The sequence below is a fragment of the Pterocles gutturalis genome, unplaced genomic scaffold (assembly GCF_000699245.1).
Source record: "Pterocles gutturalis isolate BGI_N339 unplaced genomic scaffold, ASM69924v1 scaffold3570, whole genome shotgun sequence".
NCBI lineage: Eukaryota > Metazoa > Chordata > Aves > Pterocliformes > Pteroclidae > Pterocles > Pterocles gutturalis.
This window is the reverse complement of record NW_010145571.1, coordinates 10,010-31,313: the sequence shown is the minus strand read 5'-3', so window position 1 is coordinate 31,313 and position 21,304 is coordinate 10,010. Positions and strand designations below refer to the sequence as shown.

General features: G+C 44.9%; 2 protein-coding genes across 2 annotated transcripts; one reads left to right on the top strand and one right to left on the bottom strand.

The window, feature by feature from the left end:
- Positions 1–452: 452 nt before the first annotated feature.
- Positions 453–17,438, bottom strand: LOC104470467 (Bardet-Biedl syndrome 4 protein-like; the record flags this gene model as incomplete). The annotated part of the gene is made up of 9 exons (XM_010085409.1): positions 17,408–17,438; positions 12,214–12,293; positions 8,174–8,237; positions 7,346–7,457; positions 6,516–6,588; positions 4,763–4,816; positions 3,410–3,537; positions 1,869–1,923; positions 453–521 (listed from the first exon to the last, which is right to left on the bottom strand). Coding segments are annotated over exons 1-9 (666 nt in total), but the record flags the coding sequence as incomplete, so codon positions are not given.
- A 717-nt stretch (positions 17,439–18,155) lies between these two features.
- ODF3 (outer dense fiber of sperm tails 3) lies at positions 18,156–21,086 on the top strand (the record flags this gene model as incomplete). Its single annotated transcript, XM_010085408.1, has 7 exons — positions 18,156–18,294; positions 18,381–18,506; positions 19,055–19,255; positions 19,475–19,576; positions 19,784–19,905; positions 20,314–20,454; positions 21,006–21,086. Coding segments are annotated over exons 1-7 (912 nt in total), but the record flags the coding sequence as incomplete, so codon positions are not given.
- Positions 21,087–21,304: the final 218 nt, after the last annotated feature.

The following is a 21,304-nucleotide window of genomic DNA, read 5'->3' as shown; positions in this document are numbered from 1 at the left end:
AATTGATATTATTATTATTATACATTATTATATATTATTATATTATGGATAATATAATAATTATATTATATTATACCACTTATATCTGTGCTCTGCGCCCACAGGGACCAAGGAACAGCTCCAAGGATTTTTGAAACAATGTCTAGAACATTTTATGTGCAAAGTAAATTCCATTTGGTTTAATTTCTTTGCGACTTCAGACTAAAAACAAAAGGGATTAATTTAACATCCTGTACTCTGCCTCCTCTCCTCTCCCCACCTCCACACACATCCACCTCCCTACCCAGGGAAAGGTCCCAGAATGTATTTTGGAGAAAACTTTCTGGGCATGAGCCTTTGCAGCCTCTCCAGGCTCAGACCCTGGATATAGACGGTAAAGCTCTGATACTGGAATAAGCTTTAAGAGGTGTCTCATCATCATTCAGTTGCTTTGTTTACCCTCCTCGCAATACCTTGTAGTTGCCTGGGTCATAAGTAAGCGCGTTTCCAAGGTGTTCAAAAGCCTTCTGGTAATCACCAAGCTGGAAAAAGAATAAATAAGCATCAGAAATTCAGGATTCATGGGGGGTTAAGAAGGAGAACACATGCTTTTTAGGCACTAGAATTTCTGGTTCAGCTAAAAAAAAATATTCAGAAAACTTAATTTTATACTGCTCCCATTATACACACACATTCTTGGTGGATAATGTACAAAACAGATTCTAAAAATATATTTTGCTGGGCTGGATTCACTGTTCTGATCAAAACAAAGTTTTCCATATAGTTTGTGCTCTGGCTTTTCTATATAGGAGCAAGCTCTGGATTGACACCCCTCTGCTCCTTCCTCTCATCCAGAAAAGAGGCTGCAAATTGCTACTGTCCACATCCTCAGTTCCCTTGCCACAGCTCCCTCACTCCCCAGGGCACTCTTTTCACATGAAAAACTCTTCCCTTGTCTTCTCATGGACTGCAAGTGCTAGTGGGCATGACCATGTCCATGTATAAGCACATGACTGCTTAGTATCCCTTAAATCCTATTGTTTTCAACTGAATTATGCCAGAATTGTACCAGTCCAAACAGGATAAAATACTGGTGTCCTTTTCTAGTCACAAAAATTGATGAGAAGCCCGTCTGTCACTCCAGCAATGCCATTGATGCATCAGAATCCTGTGCCTTCTGTAATTAATAGCAAGCGGGAAAGATGTAAAAGCATTTTTAAAACTCCTGAAGGTGAGTACGTACCCAGAGACACGACAAACTGAGCAAATGAATCCCAGCACAGCAACCTGGGGGCTAAATTCGCAGAGCAAATGTTGTACTCACACTGCTTCTGTCTCACAGATCCCCCTTTCCCATGTCATATTCCCTTCTAATTCCACACTTAAGACATTCAAAGCTCTGACTGAATTTCCCTATCTCCAGAGCAACGTAATTTTTTTCGAGACCTACATTTTATTCTCAAGCATCTAAACGGATAGGGAGATGTTTAAGGATGCCTTTATAATTTAAATATATTATGATTTTCTTCTGTGGTGCATTAAGACTAACAATTTCATGGCTGCTTTTGTAAAAGAATAACTTGCTCGACTCCTGCTCCAGAAGCAAGGTAATGACTAGTCAGGTTTTGTTGTACTTGGAGGATTTATAACAGAATTAGAGTGATTGCCAAACAGAATTCCTCTTCTGGCTCAGGTCCAGGTAATCAACTTGCTTTTAGCAGCAAAAGGAAAAAAAAAAGATAAAGAAAAGCTCTGCCATGTTAAATGCAGTCTTCAGAGAAACATGCAGGTTATAGGAAGGTGGATAGAAACTAACTCTATAAAAAAAGGAAAAAAAACCTTGGTCATTTTGAAAATAAGTTCATGTAATAGCAGACAGTGCTCAGTACCTGCAAGTAAAGTAACCCCAGTGTTGTAAGGAGGTCTGTGTTTTCTGGAGAAAACCTGAAATAGAAAAAACAGAGAGCTGCATTGTTTATCAGCCCTTCTAGAACAAGGTAAAAACAGAACATGGAATTATGATGCTACATTAGACTAGTATCACCCCAGGAAATTAACTGTTATCAGAACAACGATTACAAACCTGGACTGCTCCCCACGGCTTTGTGCTGCACTGCAGCCCGCAGAGCGGGGCACTCCGACAGGCCCTACCCTGGGAGCTGACCTACCCCTGGCCATACGCACTGCTCCATTCAGCACGGAGGAACTTGGAAAAATGGGTCACAAGGGCTTCCAAGTACTGTCTGCAACTCCAGCCTTCACTGCTAGTTGGAGGATCACATGGCAATGTTGTGAACCCTTTTAAAAGCATCCCCGTACCCAGCAGCTTTTGAGAACATAGGTACAATGAAAACCAAAAAAAACAAAAAAAAAAAAGAAAGAAAGAAAAAGCAGAAAGAGACACTCTATATTTGTGTCCTCTCTCACCTTGATAGCAGAAGTCCCTGCTATCAAGACATAAGAAATCTAATATGCACAATCACATAAGCACCTTTAAATCTCAACCAGAACAAAACCACGTGTGCCCGGTGGTGTAAAAACAGAGACCAACGACAGACGATCCTGTGCTGGTAACAGCAGGCAAAATGGAATAGGCAGGTGAGAACCGAAAAAAATAAAAAAAAAAACAGGAGTGAGGAAGAAGAGAGGATGGGGGGAGCACCCAGATAAGATATATAAACCTGGTAAGATGCTTAGCAAGGATTATTTATGTAATAAACACTCCAGATTAGTCCAAATGTCTGCCCAACCCAACATACTGTCAGACAGCAGCCAAAAGCAGATGTGTAAGCAAACAGTATGTGAAAAGAACCAGCACAAAATGCAGATCCTGCACTGGCTTCCGGCAGGCTCCTGCTTTTCTTTAATGTTTGCTTCCATTACAAAACTCCATTTTAAAAGCACTGGTAAATCAGCTGCTCCCTAAAACAAGATGGATGGGTACTGACAAACAGCGGTGAGGTGGGAGAAACTCACCGTCCACCAACCCATCTCTCATCTGCCTACTCACACGCTGTCAAACACAAATCACAGCATGCGAAACCCAGAAACTGCTTTTGGACAGACGATGTGGGTTAGAGAGACACCTGGGGTTAGATCTTTTTAGTAGATAAACCTTTGGGATTTCTGAAGTCGGTTTTGGATAGGTTTGCTCCCAGGCATCTCTGTCCATTTGTTTTTTTCCACCTTTTTTTTTTTGGCAGACCTTCACACAGCTGCTGCCTTCTTCCCTGACACACTGTCAGCAGGAGGAGGACTACAGCTGAGAGCAGAGACGGCTGAAGAGCTTGAAAGCGCCAGCTTTGCACAGAGATGCTATAATTACCATTAGTTTTTTAATCATGTCCTCAATTCAGATCCAGGACAGCAATCAAATTTCTCCTGGCATAGGATGGGTTGTGGGCAGATAGGAAAAAGGATATATTCTTACTCTACAGCTTTCTTATAGACTTCAATGGCTTTCTCCGTCTCCCCCTCCAATAGGTGAATTTTCCCCAGCATCATGTAAGTCAGATCATGTCTGTTGAGCTCCAGGGCATTGTTTAGCTGGTCTCGTGCCTAAACACACAACCACAGAGAATAAAAAAAAACAAACAACAAAGTGATTACAGAGACCTCAGTGAAGCAAGAGCCCAAGAGCAATCCACAGCAGCTAGTGAAAGCGAAGAGCCAACAGCCCCTGAGCTCGGAGAGCCCTCCTAGCAAAACCCAGCCCAACCAATTGTTCAAACAAGTTTTCCATCAGGAGCCACATGCTTTCAGGGACAGAAAAAGGCACCGCGGCACGCTGCAAGCCAAGCCAAGAGGCAATGACCTCCCAAAGAAGAGAGGAGCACAGGCTTGTTCCTGGATTTGAATTTGGTTGGAGGGAAGATACAGATTTGTCAGGTTAACAGGTACATTACAGTTTATTCTTCGCTAAAATGCTTGTTCCAGCAATGCACCTAGGGGAGGGTTAAGTGAGGAGCTGGGAATGGTGTGCTCACACCCGGGAAAAAAAACCCATTTCAAGCTTCCAAGAAGTTCTTCATTAGCTACAAAGCTAATAAAGTTTGTGCTGCCCACCCTGCAGTGATGCTCTTTTGTGACTTTTGCTCCAGGCTTAATGCAAAAGGAGCTTCAGACACAGGAGCAAATCCTTTCTATTGAGGAAAAAAAGCTGCCTGCAGCCCTTCCAGCAAACAAACCCCATAACTCTTCTCTCCAAATCCTGCAGACCCAAGAGGCAGCAAATTTCCTTCAGAAACTCTCTGCATGGGTGCAGCATTTTGAGCTGTATGCTGGGGAAATGGCTTGGGTCTTTACCATCACACTTCTCTTTTTCAAGACGATGGAACTGGTGTGCTCTATGGATTGCTGCTCCTCACAAAGCCAGCAGTGTTTATGGCTCTGGTTTTGAAACAGAAGCAGCTCTTGTTGGAGCACAGCTGGTTTTCTGTCTAGTTTGAGGCAGTCCTTTGAGGTTTCTCAAACATTCCCTTTAAAACCATAAACGTTCTCTGAAAAATCCTAGTTCAGAAAAAGCCTCTTGACTGGCAACAAGGCTAACCTGAGTTTCGCTCTCAGCCAACTTGACTAACTTGCAGCTGACTCAAAGTAATTCAAAATGCAAATGAAAACACAGACAGCTCACCAACTTTTGCTCCCGGAAACAAATGCTGAAGCAAAAACTTCCTTGATACCTATCACTGCAAACGACCCACCTAAATCTACCAGAGAGAGTATAATTTCTAGGAACCCTGTTTCAAATTTGTCAGGTAGGTAAGACGAGCATTTGCGTTACCTTGTTGAAGTGTTTCAGGTACATGTAGCACACACCCAGGTTGTGGCTGATCTCCTGCAAAAAAATCCACAGCAAAACATTTGAGATAGATGCTACATAACCTCTCGTGCTAACAGCCATCACCAACCCGGATGGAGACACCCCTGTGCCTGCCCACACCCTTCTCGCTTTGTAGTTCAAATAAACTGATAAATTCAAGTTGTTTCGGGGACCTACAGACCTTAAGTGTGATTGTACACAAAAGGCTACAGGCCATTGAGATAAAAACATCGAAATGATGACGGTGTCTTCAGAGAACAAGGAGCAAAGCTTGGTTTCTTCAGTGAGACATGACTCGGTTCCCAGGGAGATCTCTGGAGCTAGATAAGTTAAAAGGAGGGTGTAGTGAGGGGAATGCTGGCCTCTTCTCTAAAGTAACAATTGATAGAACAAGAGGAAATGGCCTGAAGTTACACCAGGGGAGGTTGAGGCTGGATATTAGAAAAAATCTCTTCACTGAAAGAGTGATCAGGCATTGGAACAGGCTGCCCAGGGAAGTGGTGGAGTCACCATCCCTGGAGGGGGTCAAGGAACATGTAGATGTGGTGCTTCAGGACATGGTTCAGTGGGTGAGGTGGTGTTGGGTTCGTGGTTGGACTTGATGATCCTTGAGGTCTTTTCCAACCTTAATGATTCTATGATAAGTTGCTCTTACGGGTGGCTCTCAATCTACCTGTACAGTCATTAGGATACGCAACATGCTGCACAAAATTTGAATATGTGCCTAATTTTCCAAAAAAAAAAGTGGAGTACCAGAAGGGCTGATATCCCTCTGAAATCTTAATTTGCAACAGAGCAGGATCACTTAGGGATGCTAAACCCTCCAGTGACACTGTAGGGAACAATCATGCCTCTAATTCATCACCAACAGTTTAACAAACTCCTCGCCATCTTCCCCACCCTGGCACATCTTGGGGAGCTGAAAAGCAAGGTGCACTCATTCCTCATTTCTATTCTGGTGAGCATTTCACTGCTTCATCAGTTTAGACAGCCTTGACCTTTAAGAGGAAACTCTCTTATTTCCCCATTAACCCTCTTAGAGTGATCTTTTTCTCCCACAGTCTCTCCAGTATGAGTAATGAATCAGTAACTCCTGGTTCCTGAGGCTTGCAGAACGAGACAGCGCAAGGGAAGAGCACAGGCTGGCTCTGCTTCCAGTGCTGAGCCAGGTATGGGAAATAACTAATCAAAACACCCACTGGAGGCTGCCTGCTGTGCTTGTAAATAGGGGTAAAGTCACGTCAAATATACACTGCCAGTAGCTTGGTTAGCTGAGGGAATCAGACTTGAAATAAGACCCACAGTGTAAAAGCTTTCTGAATTGTCTGGCACAGGTTAACTTGAATAATACCAAACATATCCTTGTATCAAGCCTGAATTTTAGACGTACTGAGCACCAAAAGTACTTCCCATGCTTAACACATACAGATGGCTATGTTAATACTAATATTTTGCAAAGCTCAAACATGTTGCTCAATTCTCTGTGCCCCAAGACTAGGTGGGGGATTTTGCAGGTCGAAACGATGCCTTGCTCCTGCCATCCAAACCAGCTGCTGGCGAGGCTCATCCGTGCCCATGAACCCAGGCTAAAAGCCTCTGAGCCCTGTAGCACCTCAGCCGCTCAGGCTGCGGGCAGCGTGAGCTCACCTCTGCTTGGAACAAGTTTGCAGCTGTTTGAACACTACAATCATCTGCAGCTCACTGAAACACTTACCCAGTCCTTTTCATTGAGTTTAGCTGCTTCGTTGTACACTTCGATGGCTGCCTTGTGCTTCCCCAAAAGAAACCTGCAAAAGCATTGCAATTTCTATTTTTTTTTTGCTTTGAAACCCTGCTGTGCAACCACTGTCACCTTTGCCAGTGAGAAATGACGCTATTTGTTTGTTCTCCAGAGACCCGCGTGAGAAGCCCCGAGAAGTTTACCACCTCAGCAGTATTGCAAATCCTTTCAGGGCCAAGGTCATCAATCCTGTGAGATGCTGAGACACTCCCTGACGTTACTCGAGACGGAAGGAATGAATTTGCAGGCTCTGCGGTCTGCCTTTGTCTCAAAGGAAAAACACGGGTGATCTAACTGGACACTCAAAGGCAGAACAGGGTCCATAGGGCGAGTTCACACAGCCCAACTCAGCACCCTTCACTCTGGAGCTAGGAATCAGTGCGTTACCTCTCTTGCTTAAACCACAAAGAAAAAGAAAAATACAATGGCAGCCAGGAGGAGAACAGAGCTTCTGCTTGTAAGGGTAGCCCACGCTTCTGGTAGGCAACTCAAGTGTCAATAAGCACGTTTGGAATTCTGGAGCTAGGAATCAGTGCGTTACCTCTCTTGCTTAAACCACAAAGAAAAAGAAAAATACAATGGCAGCCAGGAGGAGAACAGAGCTTCTGCTTGTAAGGGTAGCCCACGCTTCTGTAGGCAACTCAAGTGTCGATAAGCATGTTTGGAATTAGGCAGCCTGGGATGTCACTCAGTGCCTGGGAGAAAAACCAAACATGAAAGGTCCTGGGTGGCACATCAAAGAGGAACAATAAAACACCACTCACAGCGATCGTGCCACCTGCTTGAGGTTGTCAGCGCTTCGAGGGTTCAGAATGGAACATGTCTGAAAAAGTTCAAGAGATTCTTGAATTTTCCCCTCCAAGCGAAATATCAAAGCTGTAAGACAACATAGACCAGGCAAATTAGTTCATTATCTGCAGGAAAAACGTGCCTCTCTGACAGCAGGGAAAGAAGGAGAAGGACAGATATATTATAACTACGCTTATTTGGCCCTTTCCCCTCCTGCAGCAACCTCAGGCAGAAGCTGTGGCTGAGGGCAGAATGACAACACATGCAAAAGACTCATGCACGCCCAGAAAAATTTCTGTTCTTTAGAAAAAAGGCAGCTTTAAACCCTGGCAAGCTGCTCGTTGAGATGCAGTCTGGATTTCTCCCCCCACAACTTCTCCACGCTGCAATATGTCCTCGGTCAACAAATCGCAGCTGTCCCCCACCACAGCACTTGGAATTGCAATGGAATCATTTGAGGCACATTTTTTAGGGGACAGAGGGCAGGAGAGGAAGAGGAAGAGCATCCTTAAAGCAAACAGTAAGACACCCAGCACACACCAACACACTGAAGGCCCATAGTCCAAGGAGGAACTGATGACAAACTCATCAATACAGAAAAGCCAGAAAATCTCATCTGCCATCCATGTGGAAATCCCAAACTTCAAAACTAGACCTGGCAAGTAGAAAAAAAGCCAAATATTTTTTTACATACAAATTTCATATGTTTCTATCATCTGTTCCCCTTGTTGTCCCCTGTATCTCAAATCAGAAGGAACTCGCTTTAGCAGAATTAAGACTTTCAGAGGCCTCCTGTGACATACCTTGAACGTAGACTGCGTATTCACACAGCCCATTAGACTCCTGGAGCTGCTCTTTGATGACAGCCTGAAATGACAAAACACAGAGCACATACCAAACGCAGTCTCCATCACCGAAAAGCCCGTTCGCTGGTCCACTACTACCCAGTTACTAAACTGCAGCATGGCAGCTTTCCGAAGAATAAAAAAAAAATGAATAAAAACCCTTCAAATATTTTAATAAAGGGCAATCCCTGTGAAAGAAAATTGATTTCTGACTGATCAAATACGTTCTGCAACCTTGGAGAATTTTTTGTATGTGCTGAACCTGTGCTTATTGCAGAATGCCCTCAAATAACTTGAATTTAAACCTCACGCAACATGTTGTTGGGCACAGTTCTTCCTTCTGTCATGGTAACAGTGGTATCACGCAGGACATGAGAACTACAAAATTCATTTAATCCAAATTCATGCTTGGAAAAGTCAGTATCAACACAGAACTTGCAGCTAGTTGCTGCAATATACTATATTGAATTGCTAAAAAAAGTTGTAAACTTTCATCATTTTAACAAAGGCAATGACAGAGATTTGGGTTCAGTTACACAAACCACAGCCCCACACAAAATCAAGGCACCGGACCGCGGCGGGGGCAAATAAAAGAGCGCTCAGAAAGCAAGATCATCACCGTGTGTGAGGAGCACTGAGCCAGGAATACTGGAGCCCTTTTAGTATTTCTCTGTTGGTTCCTATTACCAAAGATAATTAGATATTACCCAGGGAAAACGCCACGAGGAATCTCTGAAAGCATCCTCTGCTGATAAGGGCATCTACTCGATGCCCTTTGTGAAGAAATAAATTGAATTGGAGCAACTGCAGCTGAGTCAATGAAAGCCAAATGAACAAATGACGAGTACATGGGAAAAGGAAGGGGAAAAAACCAACTTGATGAAAATGTAAATTCTTGCTGTTTTTTTTGCGGGTGCAGTTTGGCTTTATTCCATAGTCACACACGCTCCCAAATTATAAAACTGGTCAAAAAAAGCGACCTTCGGGAGGATGAGCACTGCGGCTCCGAACAAAGCACATCATTTCTGCTCTGAGACTCCTCTTTTTGCTCGAAGAGACAAAGGGGGGAAAGAAAGATTTCTGGGCTAGCAATAACCTGGTGCTCAGCTGGCATTTCTGTCGAGTGGATGAGCAGCACCAGCCTCCCCTGTCTCTGAGAGGAATGGAAATGAAGGAGCTGAAAACAGGGAGGAAAACTGAACCTCAACTATAGCACCCAGAAGGAAAGCAGGGGGAAGGCAAGCAGGGTTATTATTGAGAATCCTCACTTGTCAAAAGACAACTCAAGAGAGGAAGGAAAAAGAACAAGTTTAGGCTGCTCTTCCCCTCAGATCTGTATCTGCTAATATCTCTGCATTTTATTCTTTACAAAGCACATTATTATAGGACAATCAGCTCAGACATAACCAAGCATCTCCCGAATACGGATATTCTATATTGCTCCATCTACATCAAACCAGTTTCCCAGAGCAAGAGAGGGCAATAGAGAGCTATCTTTCTGATTAATTCTCTAAGCCCTCAGAAATCCCACAGCAAAAGGCCTCGAGCTGAGAAATATGATCTGTAATCCCAGCTTTTCCTCCCAAGTTTATTTAACTCACCAACAGAATTCAGACCTACTGGCAGGGGACCAACCAGCAGGAGCGATTTTAATTAATTAAAAGCATCTGGTAATTTTAATAATTCCTTCCTCACACATAACAGAAACGGAAGATTTCTGTTGTGAAAAACGGTTAGGGGGCAGGGCTGGAATTGATGCTGCGAGCAGAAAACGCGGTTTATTAGCTTTGCATGCGAAGAACGAGAGCTGAGTGATGATCACTGCTTAGCAGGGCTTGTCCCTCCTCTCTGCCTGTGCGATCGCAGGGGATGCTGCAGCCGCAGGCTCCGGGGGATGTTTGCCTTGCATCTTGCTGGGTTGAAGGAGAGGCAAATCAAACAGTCAACATTATTAATCTCTCACTGTAACAAGCAGCTAAATTTTCCAAAAGCTTGGCAAGACCAAAATAGACACAGGAGTGGCACCGGCAGGGTTAAGCTCAATTTAATGCCTTCACTTTGGGGAGATAATGTTGGGAAACAAACAATTTTTTTCTCAGCTTTTTACATCACTGACAAAAAGGGGAGCTTTTAAAATCACATTAGAGAGGAGGCATTTCAAAGCATTGAGCGGGACAGAGGGTCTAGCAAGACTCAGACGAAAATTCAGAGCATCACAGGTCACTTGTTTCTTAGCCAAGTCTTAAGAAAACTAACGAACTTTAATGAATAACAAAGCTCTACTGAAATCAAGGAGCCAACAAGGGGATACTGTCAATAGCTTTTTGGTTTTTGAAGGTATTAGCCCCAAATAGCACGTTTGGGACTGCCAATGCCTATCACATGTAAGGACAAACACTCGGGGCATCCAGGTGAGATCCAGAACCCCATGTAACAGCAGCAGAGAGAGACAGAGCCTACCCAAGGGCAGCTCATCCCGCCTAAGATCTGAGTCACCTTTTGAACATGCCCATCACTCCTCAGTGACTGAAGAAGCATCCTGGCACGCTGAGGTTCTTCCCTCTTTTTGGACAAATCCAGGTGTCCGAGCACACACCCATCACATCTGGGTGGAAGGACGGAAGATCATTTAACCAGCTGTGGTCTGGTGCCAAACTCTTCCAACTTTACTGCAAAAAGCCTGTTTTAGGAGCCCTGCGGAATGGCTTTGCTGCCTTTTACTTTGACAGCTACTGCAAAGCCAACCTGCCAAGCAAAAGAGCATTAGCTGTCTTCTCTCAATTTTTTCCTTATATTTTGCTTCATTCCGTGACTGATGAAGATGTGGAGAAGTCAATGTTGCCATGATATCATCCACTTGGTTATTTTCTCTGTTTTCTCGAGCTGTACAACTTTTCTACATCACAGAAACAGTAAACGGACACGGTAAGAGCCCAAAAAATGCAGCGAGATCAACCAAAAAGGGAAACAATTTTATCTTTGGATTGCTAGCCCAACTTTTGTTTATATCTATTTAAACCAAAATTGCTCTGATGATGATACAACCCTCTGACTCCATTAATTAAAAGCTAAATGAATTTCCTCCAGCCTGTCACTTTCCGAAGCACCCCCAGGAGCTCTGCAGCAGAGAGAAACAAGTCCTGACCAAGCCTGGTGCTTCAGAAGCAAAAAAAGTCTTTTCAGATCTTCTTTGCACACGACAGAAACAGAAAGGCAACTCTTATTCCGCTCCTCCTGCCTGCTAGCACATCATCTTCAACAGCTCGTGTTCATTTTGCCAAGAAAACACACTGCTTAATTACAGATCTGCCATTTCGTTAATCTACTTGCTGTTATCATAGAATCACAGAGTGGTTTGGGTTGGAAGGGACCTTAAAGATCCCCAAGTTCCACCCCCCTGCCATGGAGAGGGACACCTCCCACTAGACCAGGTTGCTCAAAGCCTCAAATAATATATACTTTATATATATCTATTATAAAATAATAGATCTAATTCCAAATAAACAACCACTTCCAAGCTACACAGCAAACCCAGAAGAAATGAAAGGGTGCAATGTATCATGTGTAAAATGAAAGAATTTTGTTCAAGAGTAACCAAAATCTCTTTTTTTTAGACTCGGTAGTGATGCTTTGCTCGATTGAAGTATTTTCCTAGCGTCTCTGTAGTACCATCGAGAGACCTGCACTACGGAACTGCGTTATTATCAGTTTGAAAGACCCTATCCATCACTTGGAACAAGAGAGGTTTGCAATTTTTTCCATTTTTCCACTCCCAAAGACATACTGAGCTCATGGATTGTTCTAGAGAACTCCACGCATGAATCCTGAAGGTAGCCAAGGATTTGAAAACATTAAAGTTATTTACTTGTATTTTCTCCTGGTCCTCTTATTCCAAAAGGAGTCAGGAAAGAGGGTGGTCTGAAAACTGGTAGGAAAACTATCCTTTTATAACATTAGTAAAATACTTCCTAAAGCAACGTGTCAAGAGCAGCTCTTACCTTGCACTCCTCGTAGTCTCGGCGAACGTACAGCAGATAGATCAACCAGTTCTTCCTCTCTGGGATTGGTAACTCCAGCCCTACATGTAAAATATTAACAGAATAGAGGAAATCACCAACTCTGCACACGTTTTAATTCAACACTAATGCTGCTTTGGTGGAATCGGTTCCTCCAAATACACAAGAAGCAGCGCGGAGGAAACAGGTTGGATTCACATTTTTTAACTAGGGCAGAAGAATCAAAGGGCTTGAAAATAAATTTCTGGGAGTGAAGGAGATGGAAACAGGCAATACGCACAAACGGAGATTTTGGAGAAGCTGCTGGTCTGAAGGTGTGAATAATTTAAAGAGGTCAAACTGAGTTCTTTGAAACTGTGAAGGGACTACGAAACATCACAGGTCTAAGACAGTGCGAAGCTACCGGCAGAAAAACACGTTTGATGCAGTGGAGGAGAAAGACTTGCGCTCCGGCATTTCAATCCTAAGGAGCTTGCAGCAGTAATTATGGCAAATCACGAATGGATGTTGCTTGGCAATATTCACGTTGGGTTTCAAAGTTTAACGTGCTGCTGTGCATTTCATTAAGGCTTGAAATGTATTGCTTGTTACTCATTTCTACAGTTCTGATGCTGGTAGCCCAGAGGTAACCATAGCAACCACCCCAAAAGCTGTATGTTTGCAAGTCAATATTATGACAGAAGTGTAAAAGCCAAGCGAGGCGAGGGCTGGCGCAGGAGCCAGGGCAGCGGTGGGGACAACCCAGCACCAGGCCACCGTGGAGCCCGGCACAGACCCACACTGCCGAGGGACATGCAGACTCCGCTTCCAACGGCGCAGAGCAGAAGGAATTATTTGAGGTTGTCCGCGGTCCTCTCTGCCAGCTGATGCCGTGGGTCATGATCAGATGTGAAAAAGAAGGAGTTCTGCAGGTGGAAGGACCAAATCACGTCAAGAAATGTTATCGGTGCAAAGTGTTGTTATCTCTTAGAAATGCTGAGCTTTAATCACGCGAGGACTGCACCTGCGGCTACCAGCAAGCACATCGTCAAGGCTCTCCCCCACAGTTCACACCAAGTCTAGGATCACTGAGAGCACTTCAAAGCAACACAATTTTCTTCTGCTGATGAGAAAAATTTTGTAAAACCATTCTGGTTTTGGTTGGTTTTCTTTTTTTTTAAATTCTAGAATAACCAGCCAGGTTTATACTAAGATGGAGCTGAGATTTAAGTGTACACACCAGCAATTTCAGGTCAAACACCTTATAAAGCAAGCTATTTCTATAAAGAAATACAAAGCTACCCTAAAAACAAATAGAAAAACACAGTTCAAACAAAAAAGCAATCCAAACAAGCTAGGCTTACAGAAACGCACAGATCAGGGATTCACATGTTCCCAAATTCTGCTTTTTAGTGTGATATCTGGATTTTAATATTTGTGTTCCCAGATCAGATTAAGTGATTTCTGATGACTTCATGTTTTCTATTTGTCCTTCTTACAGTGAAGCCATAAAGGGAAGAGTTAGGAGGCTGCCTAAACAGCTACAAATTGATAGAAAAAACACAATTTCATACAGAGTCTGGGGGACTGCTGGTCCAAAGCCCGTTGAGGGGTTACCTAATTCATTAACCGATTTGTAATGACACTCAGGGCTTGACAGCACTTTCTTTTCCAACAAATACAGAATTTGGGGATGCTAGAAATGACCTGCAGAGCATGCTCTTCCTTCATAGTGTCTCCGTATTTGTCCTGATTCAAAATACTGAACCAAACATGTGTCCTGGGCACTTCTCGCTTTCTTTCTTAAGCAGGGATTTAAGCGTAGACATTGCAAACTCTATTTAACCATAAAGATTTTTATTAGAGTTAAAACTAAAGTATCCTTTGCCATTCTGTGCTTACTAAGACAGCTTAAAATTCCAAAGGAATTTTAAGGATCAACTGTTTAATTCCTGCAGGAAAAAGCTTTTCCACACTTTTAAGACCAGAGGGACATTGTACTCCATTACCACGCTATGGAAATGCCTGCTGAAAACAGGGTTGGGAATGAAGAAACGCTCAACGTCAGAGTATCAACCTGCAGAAGAAAAGGGTAAAACAGACCTGGTCTGCCTTCTGGCTCCAAGACTGCAAAAACCCAGAGGAGCTACCTAAAAAAGCTGGGCTGGAGAGAAAACAGAGAAATCAAAACACACCATGAGACAAGAAGTGAATGGCGTTCGCATCTGCAGAGATGAAATGGTTTTGCTTCCCCGGCGATAGGCTGAGCTAAGGATAACTGTGTGGAACTGGGAAAACACATGGAGTTTTTTATGCTCCTAAAACTCATTTAGAAATAGCAACAAACCCGACTTGAGGGGACATTACTCTCCTTTTTTTTTTTTTTTCTTTTTCCCTGAGACAAGCAAATTGAAAAGAGCTTTTTTTTTTTTTTTCTTTTTCCCTAAGACAAGCAAATTGAAAAGAGGCAAAAAGATCTGATGTCTTTTCAAAAAGATATCTAGATTACTTCAAAGATCAGAGTGAATCTTATATCTGAATACAAAACAAAGATGTAGAGAAGAAAGCTGACAGATTCCCTGAATCTATTCCACAACGAAAAAGTGAACAGTTTGCCCCCTTCTCTGAAAAAATCCAACATAAACACCATGAACCAAATCTGCTGCAGAACCAGGTGAGATACCTACTCCTGGTGCATTTATCTCCCTTAGGTTTGCTCCCCGAGCCTGCTGCTAAGGGCTGTCTTAGTGCAAAGGGTCACTGCATTTTTCTGTAGGAAGAAAAAAAAAAAAAAAAAAAAGGTAAATACAAATCCCTGGCTATTTGGGCAAAAGGGAAGAAGACAACTCCAGAGAAAGGGAATAAGGGAATAAAACATTCTGTGCCTTCTGAAAGGACCCAATTCAATCATCGCTGGTCCTAATATCCACATATTTTCTGCCTACATTGCAATTTTCCACTTTCTTCAATATATGGACCTTCAGAAGTTCCTCATATGTAGCTAATACGGATCATACCAAGACACGCGTTTCTTTGTCAGATTTTGCAGAGCCCTCACAAATAATCCAGGCACTGCAGGGACACGGGGGCTACAGGTTGGAAAATAGTAGTTTATACCATTCTAGCAGTGGGAAAAAAACCCATTATTTTCTGTAAATCAATCTGCTCAAGTCCAAGAAAATGCAATTATCCAAAAACTTGGTATCTACAATGAAAGGGGTTTATAACCTGCATAATTATCTTTTTGGCCTCTCTTTCTGCGATTACAGCAGTCTAGTCTCATTAAGCAACAGTGACAGGGAGCCAGGCACCAAATACATGATTAAATACCTCGGTTGAGAGACATGCCAGTTTCTTGGAAGTGGGTTTTGATTGAATTCCAAAGGGAATCCATCTGATCCCCCACCTTCCCGGTGGCCAGTGATTGATTCAACTCACTTCCAGCAATGTGATTTTTCTTTCTGACAATGCTCCTTTAAGGAAGCCACTGGAGCGAAAACCCCGACAGAATCAGAGTAAGATCACCAGGTTTGTATCTGTGCTGCGCTATCATCACTCTTCCCTTTATTCACCCTCTTACAGATTTTCTCAAAGGACTGAAAAAAAAAAAAAAATCAGTTATTCCCCCTTGTGTAAATCTCCCTAGGAAATTATTTTGTGCTTGCATCTTAATATTGGGTAATTATAGCTTAAATATGAACTATCAAACAGTGGGGTTTAGATTTAATAAAAGGGGTTGGAAATTGCTGTAAAGCGAGAGGAGGAAAAAAAAAAGCCCCAGAAGGCTCCTATCAGATTTCATGGGGGAAACGACTGCTAAAGCACCAGCCATCCTCTTAAAGAAATTGCCAGGTGCAAAAAGATCATTTTTGTTCTGGGCACAGCCAGAGTAAAGTGCGTTTCAACATAACGGCACAAGTGTAGCCATCAGGCAGCTTTTCATGTTATTTCCTCCAGCATGCAAACTTCCAGCTGCCCTAACAGCCTTCCTGTGAAAAACACGGATCAGCTCTGACTCTCTGAGGTGGAGATGGAGCTCAAGACTGGAAAAAAACAAAAACAAAAAAAACCAACCCAGATCAGAGCCCAGGTCTTTTACCCTGGCTATTGGAAAGAGTCTGAGTCCCCATCCCTCCAGCTTTGCAACCCAACCAGCAGCAAACTCCACAAGAGCAGCAAGAAGAGTCTGGAGGAGAAACAGAGAAGCAAAAGACTCAAGAAGACACAAAGAAGAAGAGCCCAAAATCTGTAATAACCTAAACCACACATACCATACAGCACAAGGAGAAGACAGAAAATCCTCAGAAAAGTCATTAAATTAAAGAATTTTATTTATTTTATTCTGCAGCAGCCTCACACCATGGTCTGGATCTAGCTGGTACACAGGGAAGATTATCCAAAAGATCCTGACTCAACTGTCCTTTTCCAAATCCTAATTCAAAATCGCACATTGTAAAACAGCATTCAAGCACACAGGTGTTTTCAAAATGAATAAACCCAGAGGCAATGACTCAAGTCTCTATGGTAACATTTTTGCTATTCAGAGAGCTGCACCAAAAGAAGAATTTGGTCAAGCGCATCTTGCTCTGAAAAAATCAAAGCGGGAAGCTTTGCTGTGGCAAAGCCATGAGGGAGTGAGGTTATCACCCCCCACCAGCGGGCAAGGCTCGGTCTTTTCAACTGGAGATTTATTTCCCATTTTAAAGTAATTCCAGTCATTGGCTTAACAGCAAACTCATGGCAGCATAAAGACAATTCACCTGCTACCGGAGGAGACCATCCAAATCTGAGAGGCAACACATGAAAGCCCTTCTGGACCAGCACCCTCCACCCCATCCCTCCATTCCGAACTCAGTCTCCTGGAGACGTTTGCTGACATGATTGCGAGGGTGACAATTATTCCCACTTGTAGAGCTTGTGGAAAGTTTCCTATCGAGCAAACCTGTGGTTAGAATCCAGAACGAAGCTTGGGGCTCTCACAGCCGTATTTATCTAAACATTGATAGGGAGGGAAAGGCACGGATGAAACCAGCTGTGCATATCTCCTTTTTTGCCTGGAGCTTCACAAGCTGCCAAAGCCAGGAATTACACTACTGTTTGTAAAATCACTGAAAGAGAGGTTCTGTGTGTCTTCTAAACAAAAAGAACACTAAAATAATAAGGCACAAACTCAAACAGCTACTATAAAGCAACATACCACTGGTTATATCTTTTCTGTTGGGGTTCATGATCTTATTTCTGAAATGCAATAAGAGGTTGACTGAACACGTGTGACACATGGATGTAGCAGAGGATGTGTTGTTACTCTCATTTTCTGGATTTCTCAAGGCTGCATTTATGTGCAGTAACCAAAATTGTACTGCTCTGTTGGGCAAGTATTGATTTGACGTGCACTCTTGCCCTGAGAAAAAGGGCTTTGGCTCAATGACGTGACCCTACATGGTATGGACCACAGTAGCCCTTCGGTCCACTCAGGGCAGCTGTTCCAGCTGTGTCCCCTCCCAGCCTCCTGCCCAACTCAGCCAGCTCGCAGAGGACCTAGGAAGTACACACAAGGCTGCACAGTTTCTTCTGCACCTTGGGAAAGGTCTCTTGCCTCAGTTGCCGAGGCCAAACCGCCAAAAGTGGCACGACAGAGGTTATTCCTGAACCTCACTAACTGAGAGCCCCCAACAGCAAGTCCTGCTTGGGGACACCCGGCCCAACTCGCCCTCCCTAGGGAAAAATAAACACATAGATTAAGGGACATCTGGAAAATAAGACATGAAACAGAAATTCCAGGTGTTCAAATGGACATTTGTACTATTCGGTGAGACCAACAAGATAACAGCATCAGGCTGCTTGATTAAACGCAAAAATCACATCAGTTTTTCCCTCGTTGCATGCTTCTGGGGTGCAGACCTCATGAAGGTTGTCCCTAGCTGCGCACATGACGTGATGTCATAATGCGCTTCCGTGACGAGCCAAGGCCTCTCCCCAGGGCCACCCGGCAGCTGACACGGAACCCCTCTTGCCCTCACCCTTGCCGCACTCTGCAGCACTCGATAAGCTCATATGCGCCTGGTGCAATGGCCAAGGAGAAAGGTGAAGCATCGTTGCTCCTCCAGGGAGGGTTTGCACCGGGCTTCTGTCAGAGAAGCCCCTCAGCAACTCTCCTGCTCTTGCCGTAGGCTTTGTAGCCACCTCCAGCACGGACGAAGCCCAGGTGGGCACCTGGAGGCTGCATCGCCCACACGGCCTCATCTTGGCCCAGTTTACCAGCCCAGGGCCCAAGTATGCCATTCCCGGGACAACAGGTAAAACCACCATCGCAAGGGGGTGTCCTGCAGCAAGGACACAGGCCTGCCAGAGGAAGGCTCAGGCTGCTGTGGGAAAGCCCCAGAAAAGAGCTGCCAGACTCTGCTGAGCACAGAGGCGGCCTGTGTGTGTATCTTTGCTGTGAACTTGTTGCTCCCACCTTGCACTTTTCTTCTTCCCCTTTCTTCTTCCCCTCTTCTTCTCCTCCTCGTCTTCTCATTTTCTTCTCCTCCTTCATCTTCTTGACTTCTTCTCAGTAGAGTTTTGATTTCTTTCCCATTGGAGCTCCAGGAAAGAAAAAGAACACAGAGGGTTTAATACTGCAGAACAACAGCATTGTGGTGATCTCCTGATTAATTGCACAGTGCCTACACTGTTGTTGCTGGAAGTCATTGTACCATTGTATTGGCCCACTGGTATCATCCTTAGAGGAAAAAGTCACACAGGAAGGGGACTTATTGAGGCTGCCCACTCTAGCTACTCCCCTTAGAAACTGGCTTTCAATATGCACTTGCAGGCAGGTCCTTTCACAGGCTTTTCTTCCTAGGTTACCTGGGGCACAATCCCACTAAAACAAAAGCCCCCGTGTGCGCATTTCAACGGGCCAAACCACCTGTGGAGGACAACTGCTCCCCAGGTCCTCGCTATTACGTCCCACCTTCCATCACGAGGAACGGGAAGTATGTGCCTCCAGCACAGCACATCTGTGGACTTCCCAAGACAAAGACCGAGATCACCCCCGGACCGAGTGAGTACCATTTCTCCAGCGTTTCTTCCAGGCAAGACAAGGGCGCCTTCCTTTTGCCCTGTGCTCCTGGGGTGCAAAACCATCAGCTCACACTTGAATGGGCTTCAGAGGCTTCCAGACAAAACAAACAAGGCTGAGCACCTCCTCCTGATGTTTGCTCTTTGGCTTGAGGAAAAGAGCCCAGCTTCACTGCTTTTCTCTGCTTCTCCTCTGCCCTAGGCGACTATTCCACCGAGAAGGCCAATAAACACCTATACAAATGCGCCTCGGCACAGTCGATGGCCTTCAGGCACAAGGCCTTTAAAACTGACCAACCCCCAGGTAAGGGACCTGGGGGAAATACACACGCTAGCAGCCTGCTAGCAGCCTGCGTGTCCACCGGGGAAAATCTGCTGGACAACCCTCTTGGGAGGAGGGGGCAAGATGTCCTTCCTGCTCTTCACAGCAGGCTTGGCAACTGCTTCTCCAACCCAGCAGCTGCTCCTCTCCCCGCAGGACTCACACGCATTCTTCCCATTCTCCTTCCAGGTCCTGGTGCTTACACCCTCCCCAGGCTGGTGGGACCGAACACAGCTTACACCCACGCCAGCCCGTGCTACTCAATGAGGGGGAGGAGTAAGCACAATGACTTCGCTGAAGACCTCTCCAAGGTTAGGTCCGCTTCTCTCTCGCATCAGCAACTGAAGCTCAGCCACTCTCCTCAGGGCAGAAGGGAACACACACTTCCCAGCACAAGCAGCAAAACCCAAGAAGCCATGGGTCCCCTGGCTCTCCTGTTATTAACTGTGGGAGCGAGGAGGCTCTGCTGACACCTGCAGTCCCTCGCTTTCCCACACTAAGAGTTTTGGTGGGGCAAAGCTCGTTGGCGCTAATGGGAATCTCCTCTGCCTCTGGGAAATGTGCCTCTTTACAGGGGAAGAGGACATACCCTTGTTCCAACCGCTCCATGCCTCTCACGCCACTTCTCTGGCCAGCCAGCTCAACTGGTGCAGCTCACATGGGCACCCAGAATCAACACTTGCCTTTTGTACCCAGCAACCTCCCTGCCTCTCTTACAGACGCCAGGTCCTGCTGCGTTCGCCACAGTGGATCTGGATGTCTACACAAAAAGGGCTCCAAAGTACACCATGGGAACCAAAACTAGCCTTGGAAGAGACAAAACACTGAAGCCGGGGCCAGCAGATTACTGCATAGGCAAGGTAAGGCAGCCTGCCCGCCTCTCCTCCCCTGCTTTGCAACAACCAGCCCTTAGGCATCTCCCTCTTTGCACGTCACAAAGTCTGGCTAGAAGGCCTCTGGACTAGGAGCAAGTTCCAGTGCCAGCTCAGCTCCAGCCACAAGCTCGCCCTGCCAGATGCAGTGGGCACGTCACTCCATTTTGCATCAAACATGAGATCTTTCCTTTCAGTGGCCTTCTAAAAACACTCAGGGGATGTATGGTACCTGCCCGGTAACTCCTTTTCTCTTGCCTTTACATTCCTCCCCAAAAGAGGAGAAATGCCAAACCAGGAACAGCTGCAGACCATTGGAAATGTCCTGATAACCCAGGAGGTTTCCAACAAGCGTGCCACTGGGACAGGGGGAGTTAGTGAAAAGTGCCCAGGCACGCACACAGCGTGGCATGACAAAGGGCAAATGCTTGTACATCAACTTGTTGTGCCAGACAGCCTTCGCTGAAGACAAGGCCTTGTGAGAACAAGGCACCATGGTCACCTTTTTGTCTTCTCCTCACTTCTCCTCACTTTTCTAGGTAACATTGATTAAGCCCCAGGCACCCGCTCCCACTTTTGGACTACGCCATTCCCTCTACAGTATCCCTCTATTACTTCCCGTATGACTCTAATAAATAAATGTACCCACAAAGGTCTCGTCTGTTCACCTCCAGCTGCGGGGAGAGGGGATGGGCATGAATGAGGACAATCAGCTCTCTCCATTTCCCATCTGTGCCTCAGCCAAAACATGGCAAGATGAGGACCAGGGGAGAGCCCTGAGATAACACCGTGAACGAGGCAGAGAGCACGGACAGCACCGTTTCACCAGACCGGAGCT